General features: G+C 50.6%; 1 protein-coding gene across 3 annotated transcripts in view; it reads right to left on the bottom strand.

The window, feature by feature from the left end:
• Nucleotides 1-15,555, bottom strand: part of SCAP (SREBF chaperone) — a 58,062-nt gene that overhangs the window by 29,233 nt on the left and 13,274 nt on the right. For 2 of the 3 annotated variants that reach the window (XM_010712220.3, XM_010712222.3), the window contains exon 2: nucleotides 9,317-9,530. In XM_010712220.3, coding sequence (XP_010710522.1) covers nucleotides 9,317-9,438 — 122 coding nt within the window. In that variant the 5' untranslated portion in view covers nucleotides 9,439-9,530. Of the gene's footprint in view, nucleotides 1-9,316; nucleotides 9,531-9,602; nucleotides 9,690-15,555 lie in introns of all 3 variants that reach the window. The other variant, XM_010712221.3, reaches the window with a different exon arrangement.

The following is a 15,555-nucleotide window of genomic DNA, read 5'->3' as shown; positions in this document are numbered from 1 at the left end:
AGTTCCAAACCCCCCTGCTGTGTGCAGGTCACCAACCAGCAGCCCAGGCTGCCCAGAGCCACATCCAGCCTGGCCTTGGATGCCTGCAGGGATGGGGCATCCACAGCCTCCTTGGGCAACCTGTTCCAGTGCCTCACCACCCTCTGGGGGAAAAATGAGATCATTTATTGTATTTAGATGGCTCCTTTCCTGACCTAGCAGCAATCAGCTAACAGTACAGCTAAGCAGCATTTATCTTCTTTCTCCTTTGCCACTGCAACCCTCAGATCACTACAGCACAATAAATACCCAAAACTATTTGAAAGTTGAAATATTGAGGTTTCAGAGAGTTATTACCTTTAGTTTCTCCACCATTCTGATAAAAACCAGAATTTAGCTCTGGAGAGTCTCTGAAGTCATTAAAACCATCTGAGAATGGAACTGATGGAAAAAGCAAGCCTGCTGCTCGCCAGGTATTGTCCAAGCACTGCAGTGGTGCACAAAGCAGAGCTCAGAGCTTCCGGGGCTTTCTGACTCTGTGCTCCTGCCCTTTTGTGGGAGATGCGCGTCAACCTATCAGGCCTCAAACTCCTGGCACATCTTTCAGTATAGCCAAGCTTTTCTGGCAGTGCTGTCAGCATAAGCATAAAGGCCTTGGAATTGTTTCCACGCAGTACTCTGCTGGCTCTGTTAGGGATTAGCTTGCATCATCAAAGGCCGTGGAGCGGATAAGCAGCAGCTAAAGATAAGGCTTCAGACTGAACAACAAAAGCTGAAAAAGAGTAATGGAATCAAAAGCAAAGCTTGTCAGATTTGCTATTTTATTAGTCTGACAAAAACACAGCATCTAATTATTATCATTCCATTGTGCAATGGAAAAGAAGAGGAAAAAATGAAATAAAATGATGTGATAATGCATCGGAGGTGAAAATGCCCAACAAAAGCCCCAATCTGGAGATGTCGCACAGCCTCTTTTCCTTTCCCAAGCAGCAATCAGTTTTGGCCCTTTTAAAAGACAGCTGCTTGTCACAGCTGAAAGCAAAGGCTGCAGAGATACACAGAGCAAGCACTGCGTGTCTGAGCCAGACTACGACAGATATCAATTAGAATGGAGAATATGAGATATACAAAGCTGAATGAGCTCAAGAGGTGACCGAGGAGACAGGTCCTGCTGATGCTGTCAGATAACAGAACCAAGTGGAGCCTGGTGGTGCAACTCAAGAGGAGCTCAGCACCCAGAAGGTGGTGAAAACTATTTTGTATAAAGATGAAAACAATTAAAACGGGCACAGTGAGCTCCTGGGAGGATGCCTGACCTGGGGAAGAACCCTCCTGTGGATTCTCCATCACTGGAGATGCTCGGAAGCCAAGCAGACAGGCTCCAAGCCTGACCCCAAGCTCAGCCCCGCTGCAAGGGCAGGACCCACATGGATCAGAGATGTGAGGGCTCTGCTGCAGCCTCCTGCTGAAACCAAGCCCAGCAAGAGCATTTTGCTCAGGGCCATGCCATCAGGCTGCACATATCTCCAAGGACAGAGGTCCCACAGCATCTCTGGGCACCTATTCTGATAACTGATCGCTCCCTTAATTAACAGATCTTCCCTTAAACCTATCCCACGTGTCTCTTACCCACTGCTGTGGGCACTGAGATCACCCTGCATCTACTTGGAATGAAGCTCTGTGGTTCCTCAGCCCCCTCCCCACCTCGATGCCCTCCTCGCTGAGAGCTCTGTTTGATCCATCCCAGCACAGCAATGTTTCTGAGCCCCAGCCCAGCTGCAGGACAGCAGCTGTGGTTTCACAAGGCCAAACAAGGGGAGAACTGCCCCGTAGCCCAGCTGGATGCACTCCTGCTAGCACAGCCCAGGATGCAGTTGGCTGCTCAGCTGCAGGGCCACACTGCCCAACTCATCCTAGGCTGCAAAGCTGCTTTCCAGCCCACCAGCTCCCAGTCTGCACACCTCCAAGGGCTTATTCTGTCCAATGCAGAACTTTGCATTTGCTCTTTTGTCTTCACTGAGCTTTCCAAGGTTCGCCTCAATCTTCTCAACCTGTCGACGTGTCTCTGAACAGCAGACACCACACGGATGGCTCTCCCCAACCTGCCACGCTCACAACGTGGGTAGGAGCTCACTGTGCTCACTGACAGAATGGCAGTGTGGCTGAGCTGGGGGCACCTCAGGGTCCTTCTGGTCCCCCCCAAGCCCAGCATGGACCCCCAGGATGCCCAGCCCCATGGTGAGGGGTGGGAGATCCCCAAGGGATCCACGGCTGCTGTCCCTGTGCAGGGCTGTGCAGCACACAGCCAAAGGATGCCTCCAGAAGCACTGAGCAAAGGTCCCTCACCCAGGTCCTTAACAGCAACATTACACCTTGGGGACTGGGGAGCACTTGTAAGAACTGCTGGCAGAGTTGTGAAAGCAGCAACAAGACAGGAGAACAGCTGGGAAATGGCTTAAGGACCCAAATTTCCACAGCAGTCTGCAAAACAACGAGCTGGTGATCAACACTGAGGTCTCGCCAGCAGTGAGCACATCACAGCAAGCAGTTCTGGATTCTGCCATGCCCCTTCTGTGCTGAGGCCATGAAGTGGCATCAAAGCAAATGCAACTCTGCACAGATTGCTTGGCTGCAGCTTGTATGGAGGTTTGGTGGGAATCCAGTGGTTGGTTTATTTTTCTGCTGCAAAAGTTGTTTTATGAAATCCGTACAGGGGAAGAAGCCAACCACTCCCATCCTGAAGTGCAAGCCACCTCCCAGAACGCTGGGCATGGCAACTCACGGCTCCTGAAAGGCTATTTTTAAATGAACAAAGGTGAATTTCTTCTTGTTTTGTTGTTTTTCTCATGTTAGGACTCTCCTATTCGTCCACAGAAGTCAGAAGTACACAGAAACGCAACGCAGGAAAGAGCAAATGGTGTTTTGTTGGCAGAATCACGGGCAACAAAACGAGGGGACGAGCAAAGGGGGAATTTTTATACGAAAAAGAAGAACCAGCTCTGGAGCCACCCATGCACTGCTAAGGAGCACATCCTCCAGCAGCTGCCAGGGCAGCCAACACAACCCCAGCTCCCATATGCCTCCACCCCCTTCAGGCCTGAGCTCAGTGCAATGTGAATCGAGCTCAGCTCTTCCCTGCAACTCAGTTGCTTAATTTAAGTCTATGGACCAGGATTGGTGCTGTAAGAAGAGATCCACGTGCTCCTTCCAGTGCATGTTTTTAACCCATCCCTATAGCAGGGAAGGAAGGGGAAAGCAGCATCTAACACAGCAGGTCACTCAGGCTGCCCCTTTCTCACGTGAAGCAGATTTTCTCTGTCCCCTCCACAGCTCTGTGCAGGTCACACCGACGGGTTCATCCGTGTGCACCCAGGCTGCCCAGACAAGCAGAGCCACAGTGCCAAGTGACACATAATCCTCCTCATCTCCCATTAGGTCAGCGAGTCCTGGTTCTAACGCCCATCACCGTTAAAGGAGCACAGAGCACTTCAGCCAGGACTGCCTGCCTTGTGCTTACAGCCAGCATTGCAGCACAGGCACCAACTGAGCAGCACAGGGCACAGCTCTGCTCTAACAGCTGCCACAACACAGGCTAGGCAGCCTACGTTGCTCACGCTGCTGTTTTGCAGCAGGGCTCAGGAACAAGACTCACACTTGGGTAAGCGTGCACCAAAAGTTTCCTCCTCCTGAGCCAGATGCAGCATAAATGGATGTCCCCAACAAGGGAAGGGGTGCAGGGGGGGGCATATATTTATTAACACCACAATAACAGACAGACTGTGCAGTCTGCTTCCTTGCAGATACTCAAGATGTGTCTGGATGCCAACCTGTGCAACCTGCTTTGGCTGGGGTTGGACTCAATGATCTCCAGAAGGCCATTCCAACCCCTGTGATTCTGTGAATATTTGAGCATTTGTTTATGTAGAGTTTTGATGTCTGATGACAGAACACACAGGATCCAGCATACATTTACTGCACACTGTTTCAGTAAGATGTTAAGAAATGAGTTCTTCAGTGTATTTAGCCTTAGATGCTGACATGATGAGTGGATCTCATCAGTGACACCTGAGACCAACAGCAGGCAAAAAGTGGAAAAATAACACGATGCCACCAAGAAATCCACCAGGCCTACTATTTCAGATATCAACGGCAGCAAAAAACAATAAAATCAAATTAAAAGCTGCTCCTGAGGTGTCAGAAGCATCCCACAGCCACTGAACACAAGAAGGACAGCAGGGAGCATCCTCTGCACTTCTTACCCCCCATGAGAAGGGCCAGCAAGTTCCAGGAAGGCGATTTCCAGCCTTCAGGTTCACTCCTCTCACACTTCCCTGTGCTAAAGATTTGTTTGACCACCATGGAAAGAGGTGAACACCCAAACAGAGAGCACAGAGCAAGGAGGGGAGGAAAGGGAGATCTAAAATGGGTCACAGGCAAGTTCAAAGAAAACAAAATAGGATTGGTTTTGAGGAGGGTTTCACATAAGTGCACCCCAATCCTCTGCAAATGCAAAAGAAAAACAGATTGTCTGTGAGTCAGTATGGCTGAATTCAAGCACGAGCACTTGCTAGTTGCCAAGCACAAGGTAGGTTCAGGCAAAAATGTTCATCCAGCTACTTTACATATTTTCAAGACAGCTTAAAGGGCCAAGAGGGAGAGGTGCCAGGGCAGCCCGAGGCAGCTGGCAGCACCACAGAACTGCAAGCCCTACCATTGCATATTCCTCCTTCACAGCATCAAAGCAGAGATCACCACCACCCCCAAACAGCCTTCTGCTGGAGAACACGAAGGAAAGCAGAGCTGCCAGCTCTTAGATAACAGAGGGTGGTGATCCACTGCCTTAAAATAGCTGCCACCTCCATTTTGCTCACTGCAGAACGAGCTTTTAAACTGTTTCAGGCCTAACCCAGCTATTGGGAGGACAGAAAAATCTGAAAACCCACTGCTAATAAGAGAAATTTTGGAAAAAGGGCTCTGCCAATAGGCAGAGGAAGCCAGGCCTTTGGCAGCAACAGTTCCCTGTTTAGCATTACTAAGTGCATAACCAATAGCTGTTTCTGATCAAACGATGTTTGCTTTGCATCGTCTCCCACTGCCAGGGCCCTCAAAAATCTGAGCAGCACAAGTGAAGATTGTCCCTGTCCTGCCCCCAGTCTTCTCTCTCCTGAGAAGCAAGGAGAGGTGCTGTTACACAGAGCTTTCGGCAGGCACTCCCAAGGGAGGCTGTCTTCTCTGCTGTTTGGAGCACGAAGAAGCTGTCAGCAACTCAGCTCCTCTGGTTGTCACACAGGACAGTGCAAGCCTCTCAGCAAAACGTCTTGAAAAAAGTGCATCTCCAGATGGCTTTTGGGATATCCAAAGAGGAGACTCCACCACCTACCTGGGCAACCTGTGCCTGGGCTCCATAACCCACACAGTAAAGAAGTGCCTCTTGATGGGCTCCTGAGCTCCAGTTTGAGCCCAGTGCCTTGTCCTGGCCTCAGCATCACTGAGCAGAGCCCAGCTCCGTCCCCTTGCAGCTCCTGCAGGGATTTGCAGCCATGGTGGATCCCCTGAGCCTCCCCCTGCTCCGTGCTGAGCAGCCCAGCCTTCAGCCTCTCCTCCCAGCACAGCTGCCCCAGGCCCTGCTGTACCTTCCCTACACAGGATCACAGAACAGTTGAAGTTAGAAGAGACCTCTGGAGATCACCTAGCCCAACCTCGGGAAGAGCCTGGCCCCATCCTCCTCCTCCCCCCTTCAGATCCCCCCCTCAAGTCTTCTCCAGGCTCTCTGTCATCTCAGCAGCCCTTCACTGGACTCACTCCAGTACGCCCAGGTCTCTCTTGTACTGGGGACCCACAAGTGAACCCAGTGCTCCAAGCGAGGCCTCCTCAGTGCTGATCAGAAGGAGAGGACCCCCTCCCTCACCCTGCTGCCAACGTTTGTCCCGGTGCAGCCCAGGATGCCATTGGCCTTCTGGCCCACAAAGACGCCCTGCTGGCTCATGGTCCCCTCACATCCACCAGGCCCTTCTCCGAAAGCTGGTCAGCCCCCAGCCTGTACTGGGGCATGGGGTTATTCCTCCTTGCCTGCAGGGCCCTGCACTCCATTTTGTTGATTCCTCTCTACCCATCTCTGCGGCTTGTTGAGATCCTTAGAAATGGCAGCACAGCACTCAGGGCCATCAGCCACCCTTCCCAGTTTTCTGTCAGCAGCAGACTTGCCGGGGAGGCTCTCCATTCACCTCCATTCACCTCCATTCCTTCATCCAGATCACTGATGAAGATGTTAAATGAGAGTGGACCCAGGGCTGCCAGTTCTCACCTCACTGTCCTCATCTAGTCCACGCCTCTTGAGTTCGTCTATGAGGATATCATGGGATACTGTTTCAAAAGCCTTGAAGGCCAGGGAGACAACATCTGCCCTCATCTCTCCAGCCAGCTGCACTAAGTCAGGCTCTCTCCCACAGTTCTTGTCTCTCTTGTGCTGAGAAGCCCAGAACTGGACTCAATACTCCAGCACTGGCCTCATCAGAATACAGTCAAACAATCCCTGATGCACTTGATAGGGGCTGTGCTACCTGATCCTTGAGACCTGATCCCAACGGGAGGAACACCAGTGTGGTAACTTGTCACAGCAGTAAGAACCAGAACTGATGCTGGATAAAGTTCAAGGAAGAGAACTGCAGAGCTCTGCCCTGGGGAGGAACAGCTCCAACTGACCTCGTTTCCTCTGCAGCACAACTTCACAAGCTTTCCTTGAATCACAGAATGGCCTGGGTTGCAAAGGACCTCAATGCTCATCCAGTCCCAACCCCCTGCTGTGTGCAGGGTCAGCAACCAGCAGCCCAGGCTGCCCAGAGCCACATCCAGCCTGGCCTTGGATGCCTGCAGGGATGCTGGGTGCATACAGGTATAGAAGATAAGAAGACTCATTTCTCTCTTTCAAGATCTCAAGTTGCATCCTTTCTTACTTCAGTCATACGATGCATTTTAAGTATGATTGTGTCTATATAACCATGTTTGAGACTGAAGAACGCGTTATGTCCTTCTGTTCCTTCTGTTTTCCTTTTCCACCTTATTTCTTCAGGGACAGGGACAAACCAAAGATGTCATAGCTCTTTCCTTGCTGATGAACACTGGAGCACTCCAGCTGCATGCCATCTTTGACTTGGATACAAATCCACTGTGAACAGTGCTGAGGGCCTCTTAACAGCTTCTACCTTGATGCTGGGCCTTGATTTGCTCTGCCAGTTTCCTTCTCCAGATTTGAGCACATTTTTTTTTTAAAGTGAGGTGGATGAATCAGTGTGATTTCTTCTAAGAAAACGGGACGCCTCTGCAATAAGTTGGTGCCAAGGGCTGTTACTCAAAGCCCTGCAGTACGACTGCAGAACAAAATGAAGATGCGACACTCGCAGCCATCAGCAAGTTCCTCACCTCACCCAACAGAAAGCTTCCCCAGGAAGCAAACACCAACTCCTGTAAATAACAGCATGCAACGGCTCCCAAAACAGTACTCACTCCACACTATGTGCTGAACAGGCCCAGCAGCTGCTCCTTTTGCATTTTGGAAGGCTGTTTGGATGGACAGAGTTTAAAACGCAGCAGTCAGCCTGATGATAAGTGGAGCAATGGAGTAACTGCACAGGGAATGAAATGCACAGCACATAGCACAGGTCCAAGACTCTGCTTCAGCCTTAAGTGATTTAGCATATTAGTTAAAAACACGTCTACGTGATTATTACAATGCTTTTGAAGTTTGCTGCCCTTCTCCACCTCCACTGAGTGGCCACTTTTGTTCCTATTATTTTGTACCATTTTATACAATCAGGCATTCTGATTAAGTAATTATAGTCTTTAGTTTGGCACTCTGAAAAGCTAATGACCACCTCGCTCCAGGTTCTCACCCTCACAGTCCTTACCCATTTGCTAGGGAATGAGCTTTCCACAGCTACATTTGTGCTGGCCACAGAGCTAACAACTGCGTGCACCCACACACCACAAAGATCAGATTATTCCACATGGAACGAGCAAGGAGGAGCTGCTTCTTGTACTTGTATTTATGAGATGCTCCTTGTAGAAGAGCCCCTGACCTGGAGCTATGGCAAGGATACAAACCAATTCTAGCTCAAGTCAAGGAGACTGAAACAATACAGCAGATAACGTGACCTCACTGTATTGTAGGTGGATATAGACATAAGCTTTATTTCTTGTTTTAAATGCAGAAATGATGCGTAGATTGCAACTGCAAAGCTACCCAGTCCCAAGAAAGCAGGAGTTCCTTGCCCTCGAGTGACATGAGAGTACGTGTGCTGCCTTCAGCACCATTGCCTTTTTCAACTTGAAAATGCAGAAGATGACCTGTAAGGAAGGAAGCATGACAGGGAAGCACTCCAGATACTTTGATAAATCAACACAGCTCTTACACTGGAGAAAGCTAAAGGAGCTCCTGAAAACAATCCTGTTTATCAAACAGCATTGCATAGCTCCTTCCTAAACTTCATAGATCAGAAAATGCCCACGGACAATCCCTAAGAGCTGAGGCTGGTCAGCAAAGCTAAAGCAGCAAAAGTAAGGTCAGCCTCAGCCACAGAGGCACAGGGCCACGTGCAGGCAGCTTCTGCTTCCAGAAGGTTGGACATCAGGGGAAGTTGTTTGCTGTGAGAGTGGGGAGGTGCTGGAACAGCTGCCAGAGAGGCTGTGGATCCCCGTCCATCCCTGGAGATGTTCAAGGCCAGGCTGGACAGGGCCCTGGGCAGCTATGAAATGTGGAGGTTGGTGGCCCTGCACGCAGCAGTGGGGTTGGGGCTTCATGATCCTTGGGGTTCCTTCCAGCCCAAGCCATTCTGTGATTCCAAGAAGGAGACTCCACAAGCAATCTGGAATACCTGCTCCAGTGGTTCAATACCTTCACAGCAAAAAGCATTTTATTACGTTTAAACAGAACCATTTGTGCTCCAGTATGTGCCCACTGCCTGAATCTGGCACCAGCACCAGTGAGCAGAGCCCAGCTCCGTCCCTTTGCAGCTCCTGCAGGGATTTCTGGCCGTGATGGATCCCCTGAGCCTCCCCTGCTCCAGGCTGGGCAGCCCCAGCCCTCTCAGCCTCTCCTCCCAGCACAGCTGCCCCAAACCCTACAGCACCTTGGTGGCCCTGTGCCGGATTCTCCTCAGTACGTCCAGATCCTGTGGGGTCCAGATCTGGACCCAGCACTTCAGGTGCAGCCTCACTTCTTATTTAGTTAGGAAATCAGATGAAGATGCTTCGTTCCCTCTCCTCTTTTATCCCACACAGAAAGATGAAACACGGCTATGAATGCTCCCCAGAGCAGCAGCCCAGGACAAGCAGGACTCACCAGCAAGCCAAAATGCAGAGGCCAGTGAAGAGGATGATGGGGATGGGGTAGGAAGCACACAGCAGCCCGTGGTTGTAGAAGGCCCGCGATATCCTCTCACGCAGCTTTTCAGTCAGGGTCATCCTCAACCTCTGTCACCTAGCTGCCATCCCCAGGCACATCAGGGAGCCAAGCGGATCCAGCATGTGCAGCACCTCCAAGGCACTGTGTCCTCCTACAAACAGAGAGGAAAAAAGGTCAAAAAGAAAACGAAAATAAACGTTACCATTAACATAAACTTAGTTACCTGCTTCAGAAACCTTTGCAGCTCCTCAGAAGAAAGGGAGAGTTTGTATGAGCCCGCAGGCAATTGGATCAAATTATTGGGCTTTGCCTAAAAGAAAAGGCAGAAAATCTAAGAGAATGACCACAGCTGCCATGAGCTGCAGCAGCAGAGCTAGGAACCAAGCCGGCTGAAAGGAAGGAAGGAAAGGAGGTTAGCAGTGAAAGAATTCAGCAGCACTCTGAGGAGGTGCCAAAATGCCACTGAGAAAAGGAGGACTGAGGCTATGGCTGTGACAGCACTCCCAGGGAAGGGCTCCTGGACTCCCAGCACCTCCAGCACCACGGCTCCGACACACAACCCAAGGGATTAGCACAGCTTTTACAGCTCAGACAATCTAAAGAAAGTTATTTTTGGTTGGGGGAAGATCAAGGAGGGAGGAGGGGAAAGCTTAGGTAGCCACGGTGCACGAGGCTGAGCCAGAGAACACTGCACAACAAGGCAAACCAGTGCAGATGCCTCTTGTCAGAGTGTATTTTGACCATCTCTACCAAGTGCAACCCAAACTGCCACGTCAGAACTGGTCAGCGAGCTATTTCATTCACCAACAACATCAAAAGCCCTAAAAAAAAGTGGCTTTCTAGAAAAGGTGAAGCAAACAACCCGTCCTCAAACTTTCCTTTGTCTCTAAAGGGGCTGAATGAAAGCGTGTGGCTCACAGCAGTGCACCCAGAAGGGAAGTCCTGAATGCAGGACACATTTTCCTGTAGTTCAAAGCTGTGAGTACCCAAGAGCTGTACTTTTATCTGAGAGGAAATGACGACATTTCCCAGCCTCTCGAGAGCAACAGGGCACCCAAAGCACGGGAGATAAGTCACTCCGACCACAGAAAGATGCTATTTGTGGTTGCTCCAGAGAGCTCAATGCAAGGCTTAAATACAGGCTTAAAGCTTCTGGTCAGCCAGCAGTTTGAACTCATCTCATCACCTTCAGTGGAAACAACACAAGAGGCTGGGGAGGTCCACAGGCAGGGAATCCACGTAGGGTTATTTATGCACTTTAAGGGGTTATTAGACACATTTGCCTGCTGAATATCCAGCAGTATCTGCACTGGAAACTCAGTCTGTGTTGATAGGAAATGACAAAAAAAGTCAACTGGACCCCAAACTTCATCTCACTGGGGATTCTTCTCATGGTGAGCGTGGCTGGAGCTACACGGCACCATGCTGGGGCTCCCACACAGAGCTGCCCCAGTTGCAGGGTAGGTTATCCACAAAGGTTTGGATGCTGTAACCTAAAAAGAAATGACTGAGCAAACGGGGCCCTGCAGTAGGGCTGGCTGTCTGGATTAGGCTGCCCATTTAATCCAGCTTGGGACCAACACATACCTGCAACAAAAACACCACGCGTGCACGGCTTCCTACCAGCGATTCTGGCTACTGACTGGAACAGCTTCTACCAAATGCAAACAGGAAAAGGTAGTATTCACTTGCCTCAGCTGCTGTGAAACATCAGCATTAACAAGAAAATTCAGGTGTTCCACATCCAATATTTGCTTACTAGTTGTTTGAGAGCCCAACATTTTGGAATCTCTTCAGCCTTGCACAACAGCAGTGCTCACAAGGATAAAAGTAGGAATCAGTCCTATTCAAGTAAAACCTGCTTAGGACAACTATTAAAATAGAATCTGTTCTGAGGACTTTCTATGCTGTTTTTTTTTCATGATTGCAAATCCAAGACAAGGTCTGAATAGCAGCAAACAGCAGCAGGACATCTCCTTAAGTTGTTTGGTGTGAGAGTGGGGAGGTGCTGGAACAGCTGCCCAGAGAGGCTGTGGATCCCCGTCCATCCCTGGAGGTGTTCAAGGCCAGGTTGGATGGGGCCCTGGGCAGCCTGGGCTGCTGTGAGATGGGGAGGTTGGTGGCCCTGCGTTGGTGGGGGGTTGGAGCTTCGTGATCCTTGAGGTCCCTTCCAACCCAGCCATTCTGTGATTCCTTAAGGCCTTGCCACACAGTACACTGTGCACCTCATCCCCTTCAGTTACAAGAGATGGGCACACAGGGAGACAAGAGTACAGGATACTGAAGTTGAATTTATTTGCTATTTATTTGCTCAGACAGCACTGGCACAGGTTGCCCAAGGAGGCTGTGGATGCCCCATCCCTGCAGGCATCCAAGGCCAGGCTGGATGTGGCTCTGGGCAGCCTGGGCTGCTGGTTGGCGACCTGCACACAGCAGGGGGTTGGAACTGGGTGAGCACTGTGGGCCTTTGCAACCCAGGCCATTCTGTGATTCTATGAAAGAAGGCTTACTAAGAACAGAGATGCATGAAAGTACCCTGGTTGCTCTGAGCTGTTGCCACCAGATCACCAACAGCTGTTCTGTAAGCACACAAAGGCAGGATGGGCATCCAGGAGATGAGATCCATCAATCCAGCATGGGCTTCCAAGCAGCTTCCATCCTCAGAGGCATCAGTTATAAACTTCAAAGTTGCACAAATAAGAGGAGACAGCAGGACTGATGCTGCTTGAGACAAAGGCAGCCAGAGCACCTCAGAAGCCTTCTGCCACACGAGGGAAAACAGACCTGATGTGGGGTGCAGTGAGACCCTGAGCCACAGAACAGCACCCAGTGAGGAGAGCCTCTCTTACCCCCCCCCGTCGCCACCTCCTGCACACAGCAGCACCTGTACGTCCTACAGGGACACACACACACAGCTGCAGGTATTCCTGGGCTACAACCAGAGCACACAAAGCCAGACAGATGATCACTGATTGAAGCTCAGGCAGTAAATTCTATCTATGCTCCACCTGCAAAGGTCTCTCCCACCTCTCTCCCTGCAGTGCTGGAAGCTGTCACCCTTTGGTCCCTTAATGGAAGGAGCAGTGCCAGCTGCTGCTGGAGCACTCGCATCCCAGCCCAAAGCATTCTGGTCTCAGCAAAGGGAGAAGGGGAAGAAAGAGGGGAACACTCCACGGTTTCCACACTCCCCAGCAATTCTGAGCACTGATGTGTGAATTCTCCTGCAGTGAGAGGGCCAGGAACCAAACACTTCTGAGGACTTCAGAGATGGGAAAGCAAGAAACACGCCCCAGACACAAACCTCCTTCATAGAAACGCTACACAATCAGCTCTCACACAAGTTCCTATTCTCCATTTGCATTCCCATGAGAAGAATAACGTGCTTTGTGCTGCCAGAGGACATGGAGGTCACGGGGAACAGAAGGCTTCCTATGGGAAAAGCTCGACCGAAGCGCTCACCCTGCAGGCTGGGGCTGCCCCCATCACAGGGCACCCTGCACCTCCTCAGCCCAGGGTTCCTCTTTCCTCCTTACCCAGCAAGGAGAAACTCTGCAATAAGGTGAACTGCAGGCTACTTTCCCTCCATGCCACAGATATCAACCAAACCAGGCTGGATGTGGCTCTGGGCAGCCTGGGCTGCTGGTTGGCGACCTGCACACACCAGGTTGGGACTGGATGAGCACTGTGCTCCTTTGCAACCCAGGCCATCCTATGGCTGTATGAACAGCAATTCCCTGTATCCATTCTCTGTTAAATGTTTATTTCCACTGCCTTACTTACAGAGCACTGCAAACTGCATTAGGTAGCACCTTCCTGCTGGAGATGAAGGGATAGGATGCTCCATGTGAAGAACCACAAAACAAGAGGTATGCTACAGAAATAACTGTAAAAACTTCAGAAAACAGAACTGCAAAGCTTACTCCTCTGCCTGCACTCAAAGGAAGCACCTTGCCAACCACAAGAAAATGTTTCCCAATCTTTCCTTCCCAGCATCAGAGCTCTTGCCCAACCTAATGGTCACCAGCGATGCCCTGGCCTCCATTATTTACTGCACAGGAGGAAACAGCTGCTTTTGAAGTACAGAATCACAGAATGGTTGGGTTGGAAGGACCTCAAGGATCACGAAGCTCCAACCCCCCACCAATGCAGGGCCACCAACCTCCACATCTCACAGCAGCCCAGGCTGCCCAGGGCCCCATCCAACCTGGCCTTGAACACCTCCAGGGATGGACGGGGATCCACAGCCTCTCTGGGCAGCTGTTCCAGCACCTCCCCACTCTCACACCAAACAACTTCCCCCTGACAGCCAACTGAAATCTGCCCTCCCTCACCTTCCAACCATTCCCCTGTCCTGCTGTTCTCTCCCCTTTCCAAGAGCTGACTCCCCTCCTGTTTAAGGCTCCCTTGAGGTCCTGCAGGCTGCACTGAGGTCACCCCGCAGCTTCTCTTCTCCAGGCTGAACAAGCCCAGCTCCCTCAGCCTGGCTTTGGAGGGAGGTGCTGCAGCCCTCTGAGCATCTTTGTATAGTTCTGACTTGGTTCATCAGACTGCAGGGTTTGGCTTTTCATGGTTTTGCTGTAGTCAAGAACTCTGCATCTTCTTTGATGGATACAGAAGCCACAGTTATAACAAGCTAAGAACTGCCAGGAGATTTGGGAAAGACAAGGAATGTGCAGAATTCCAACAAATGAGAGCCAGAAAGCCTTTCCCAAAAGACTTTTTCCAGTGCCTTCAACCTACCTGACCACACAATATCTAAGACTCCACCAAATGCAGAGCGGCAGTTCAGTTCATCCACTTGAGCAGGGAACTTGAAGCGTTCAGAACTAGCTGCCCAACACATTTATCACTGAATCTCTCCATCGTCGGATCAGCACCAGTTTGCTACAGCTCAGCCAACTAAAGCTTCTCCCAACACCAGCTTTGCTGCACAGCTCTGCAGCACCCACCAACCCAGCTCAGCCCAGCCACTGAGGCTTCACCACGCTTCTGTCTGCACCCAGCACAGGCAGAGCACACACAGCTGCACCGCAGTGTGATTCCTCCCAGGGCTCAGCAGGAATAATAATAAAGAAGAACAAAATGAGAGCTATCATCTGCTCAGATGGCACGAGGTCAGACTTCCTTCCCACGTGGCACCAGCCCAATGGGATCAGATCAAAGCATTACTGGAATTATCTCTGTATTCAGAGCTCCCAGCAAGCTAAGCACAGAGCAGCAGGCTTGGACAGTGAGTCTGCATTCACGTGAAAATCTCAATGGACAACTAAAGTTATGTCTTTCCAGGAATACGAGCCCAAAATAAAAACCCACTGCTTTGCAGAACAGCAAAGGAAATAAATGTAGACTGGAGGTCAGTAAGCTGCATAGGGACAGAAATGGATTTAAGAGAAGCTGAAGGATCACATTGAGAGCCTGATTCTTTTAATAGAGGGAACTAATTGGTCCCACAGGGAACAGTGTTGTTCAACATACAACTTACTGAAAAACAGGTGCAACACTGACACGGGTAACTGCTGCCTGTTCTTCATGGGGGCAGAAGGAACTTCCCACCAAGTGGCTGGGCAACAGAAGTGCAAATCAAGCTCAATCCCAGTGAAAGCTGTGTGATGCACACAGGGAAAATAACATCATGTGCAAAGGAAGGCACGTGCTGCATCCCAGGCTGGATGTGGCTCTGGGCAGCCTGGGCTGCTGGTTGGTGACCTGCATACAGCAGGGGGTTGGAACTGGATGAGCACTGTGGGCCTTTGCAACCCAGACCATTCTGTGATTATGATTCTAAACCACCTGCTGCCACTGATAGATCAGATCCTGGGGTCCTGCTGGCCAGCCCTCCTCCTCCTCCTCTCAAAGAGGAGGCACAGCAGAACTAGAAAGAGGTGCAGAAGAGTTGAACAGGAGATCAAAGATACAGAGCAGCTTCCATAAAACCAAACACAAACAATATGGGAAAGATGTTATCAGCCAATGGATACAACAGACCTCGCAGAGAGCAGCAGAGGACACTGAGGAGAAGGGCTGCCCCCCCAGCACAAGGACTACATGGCATCAAACAGAACTACAAAGCATCAGCTGGGAATGAACACCCAGCTCAGCTGTGAAATCTTTACCCGAGGACATCATCCACATCACATGGGTTAAAAAAACAAAAAAAACAAAACAGCATTCAGGGA

This window comes from Meleagris gallopavo, chromosome 6, assembly GCF_000146605.3.
Source record: "Meleagris gallopavo isolate NT-WF06-2002-E0010 breed Aviagen turkey brand Nicholas breeding stock chromosome 6, Turkey_5.1, whole genome shotgun sequence".
Lineage (NCBI taxonomy): Eukaryota > Metazoa > Chordata > Aves > Galliformes > Phasianidae > Meleagris > Meleagris gallopavo.
The sequence above is the reverse complement of the archived record's forward strand: the minus strand, read 5'-3'. Positions and strand labels throughout refer to the sequence as shown.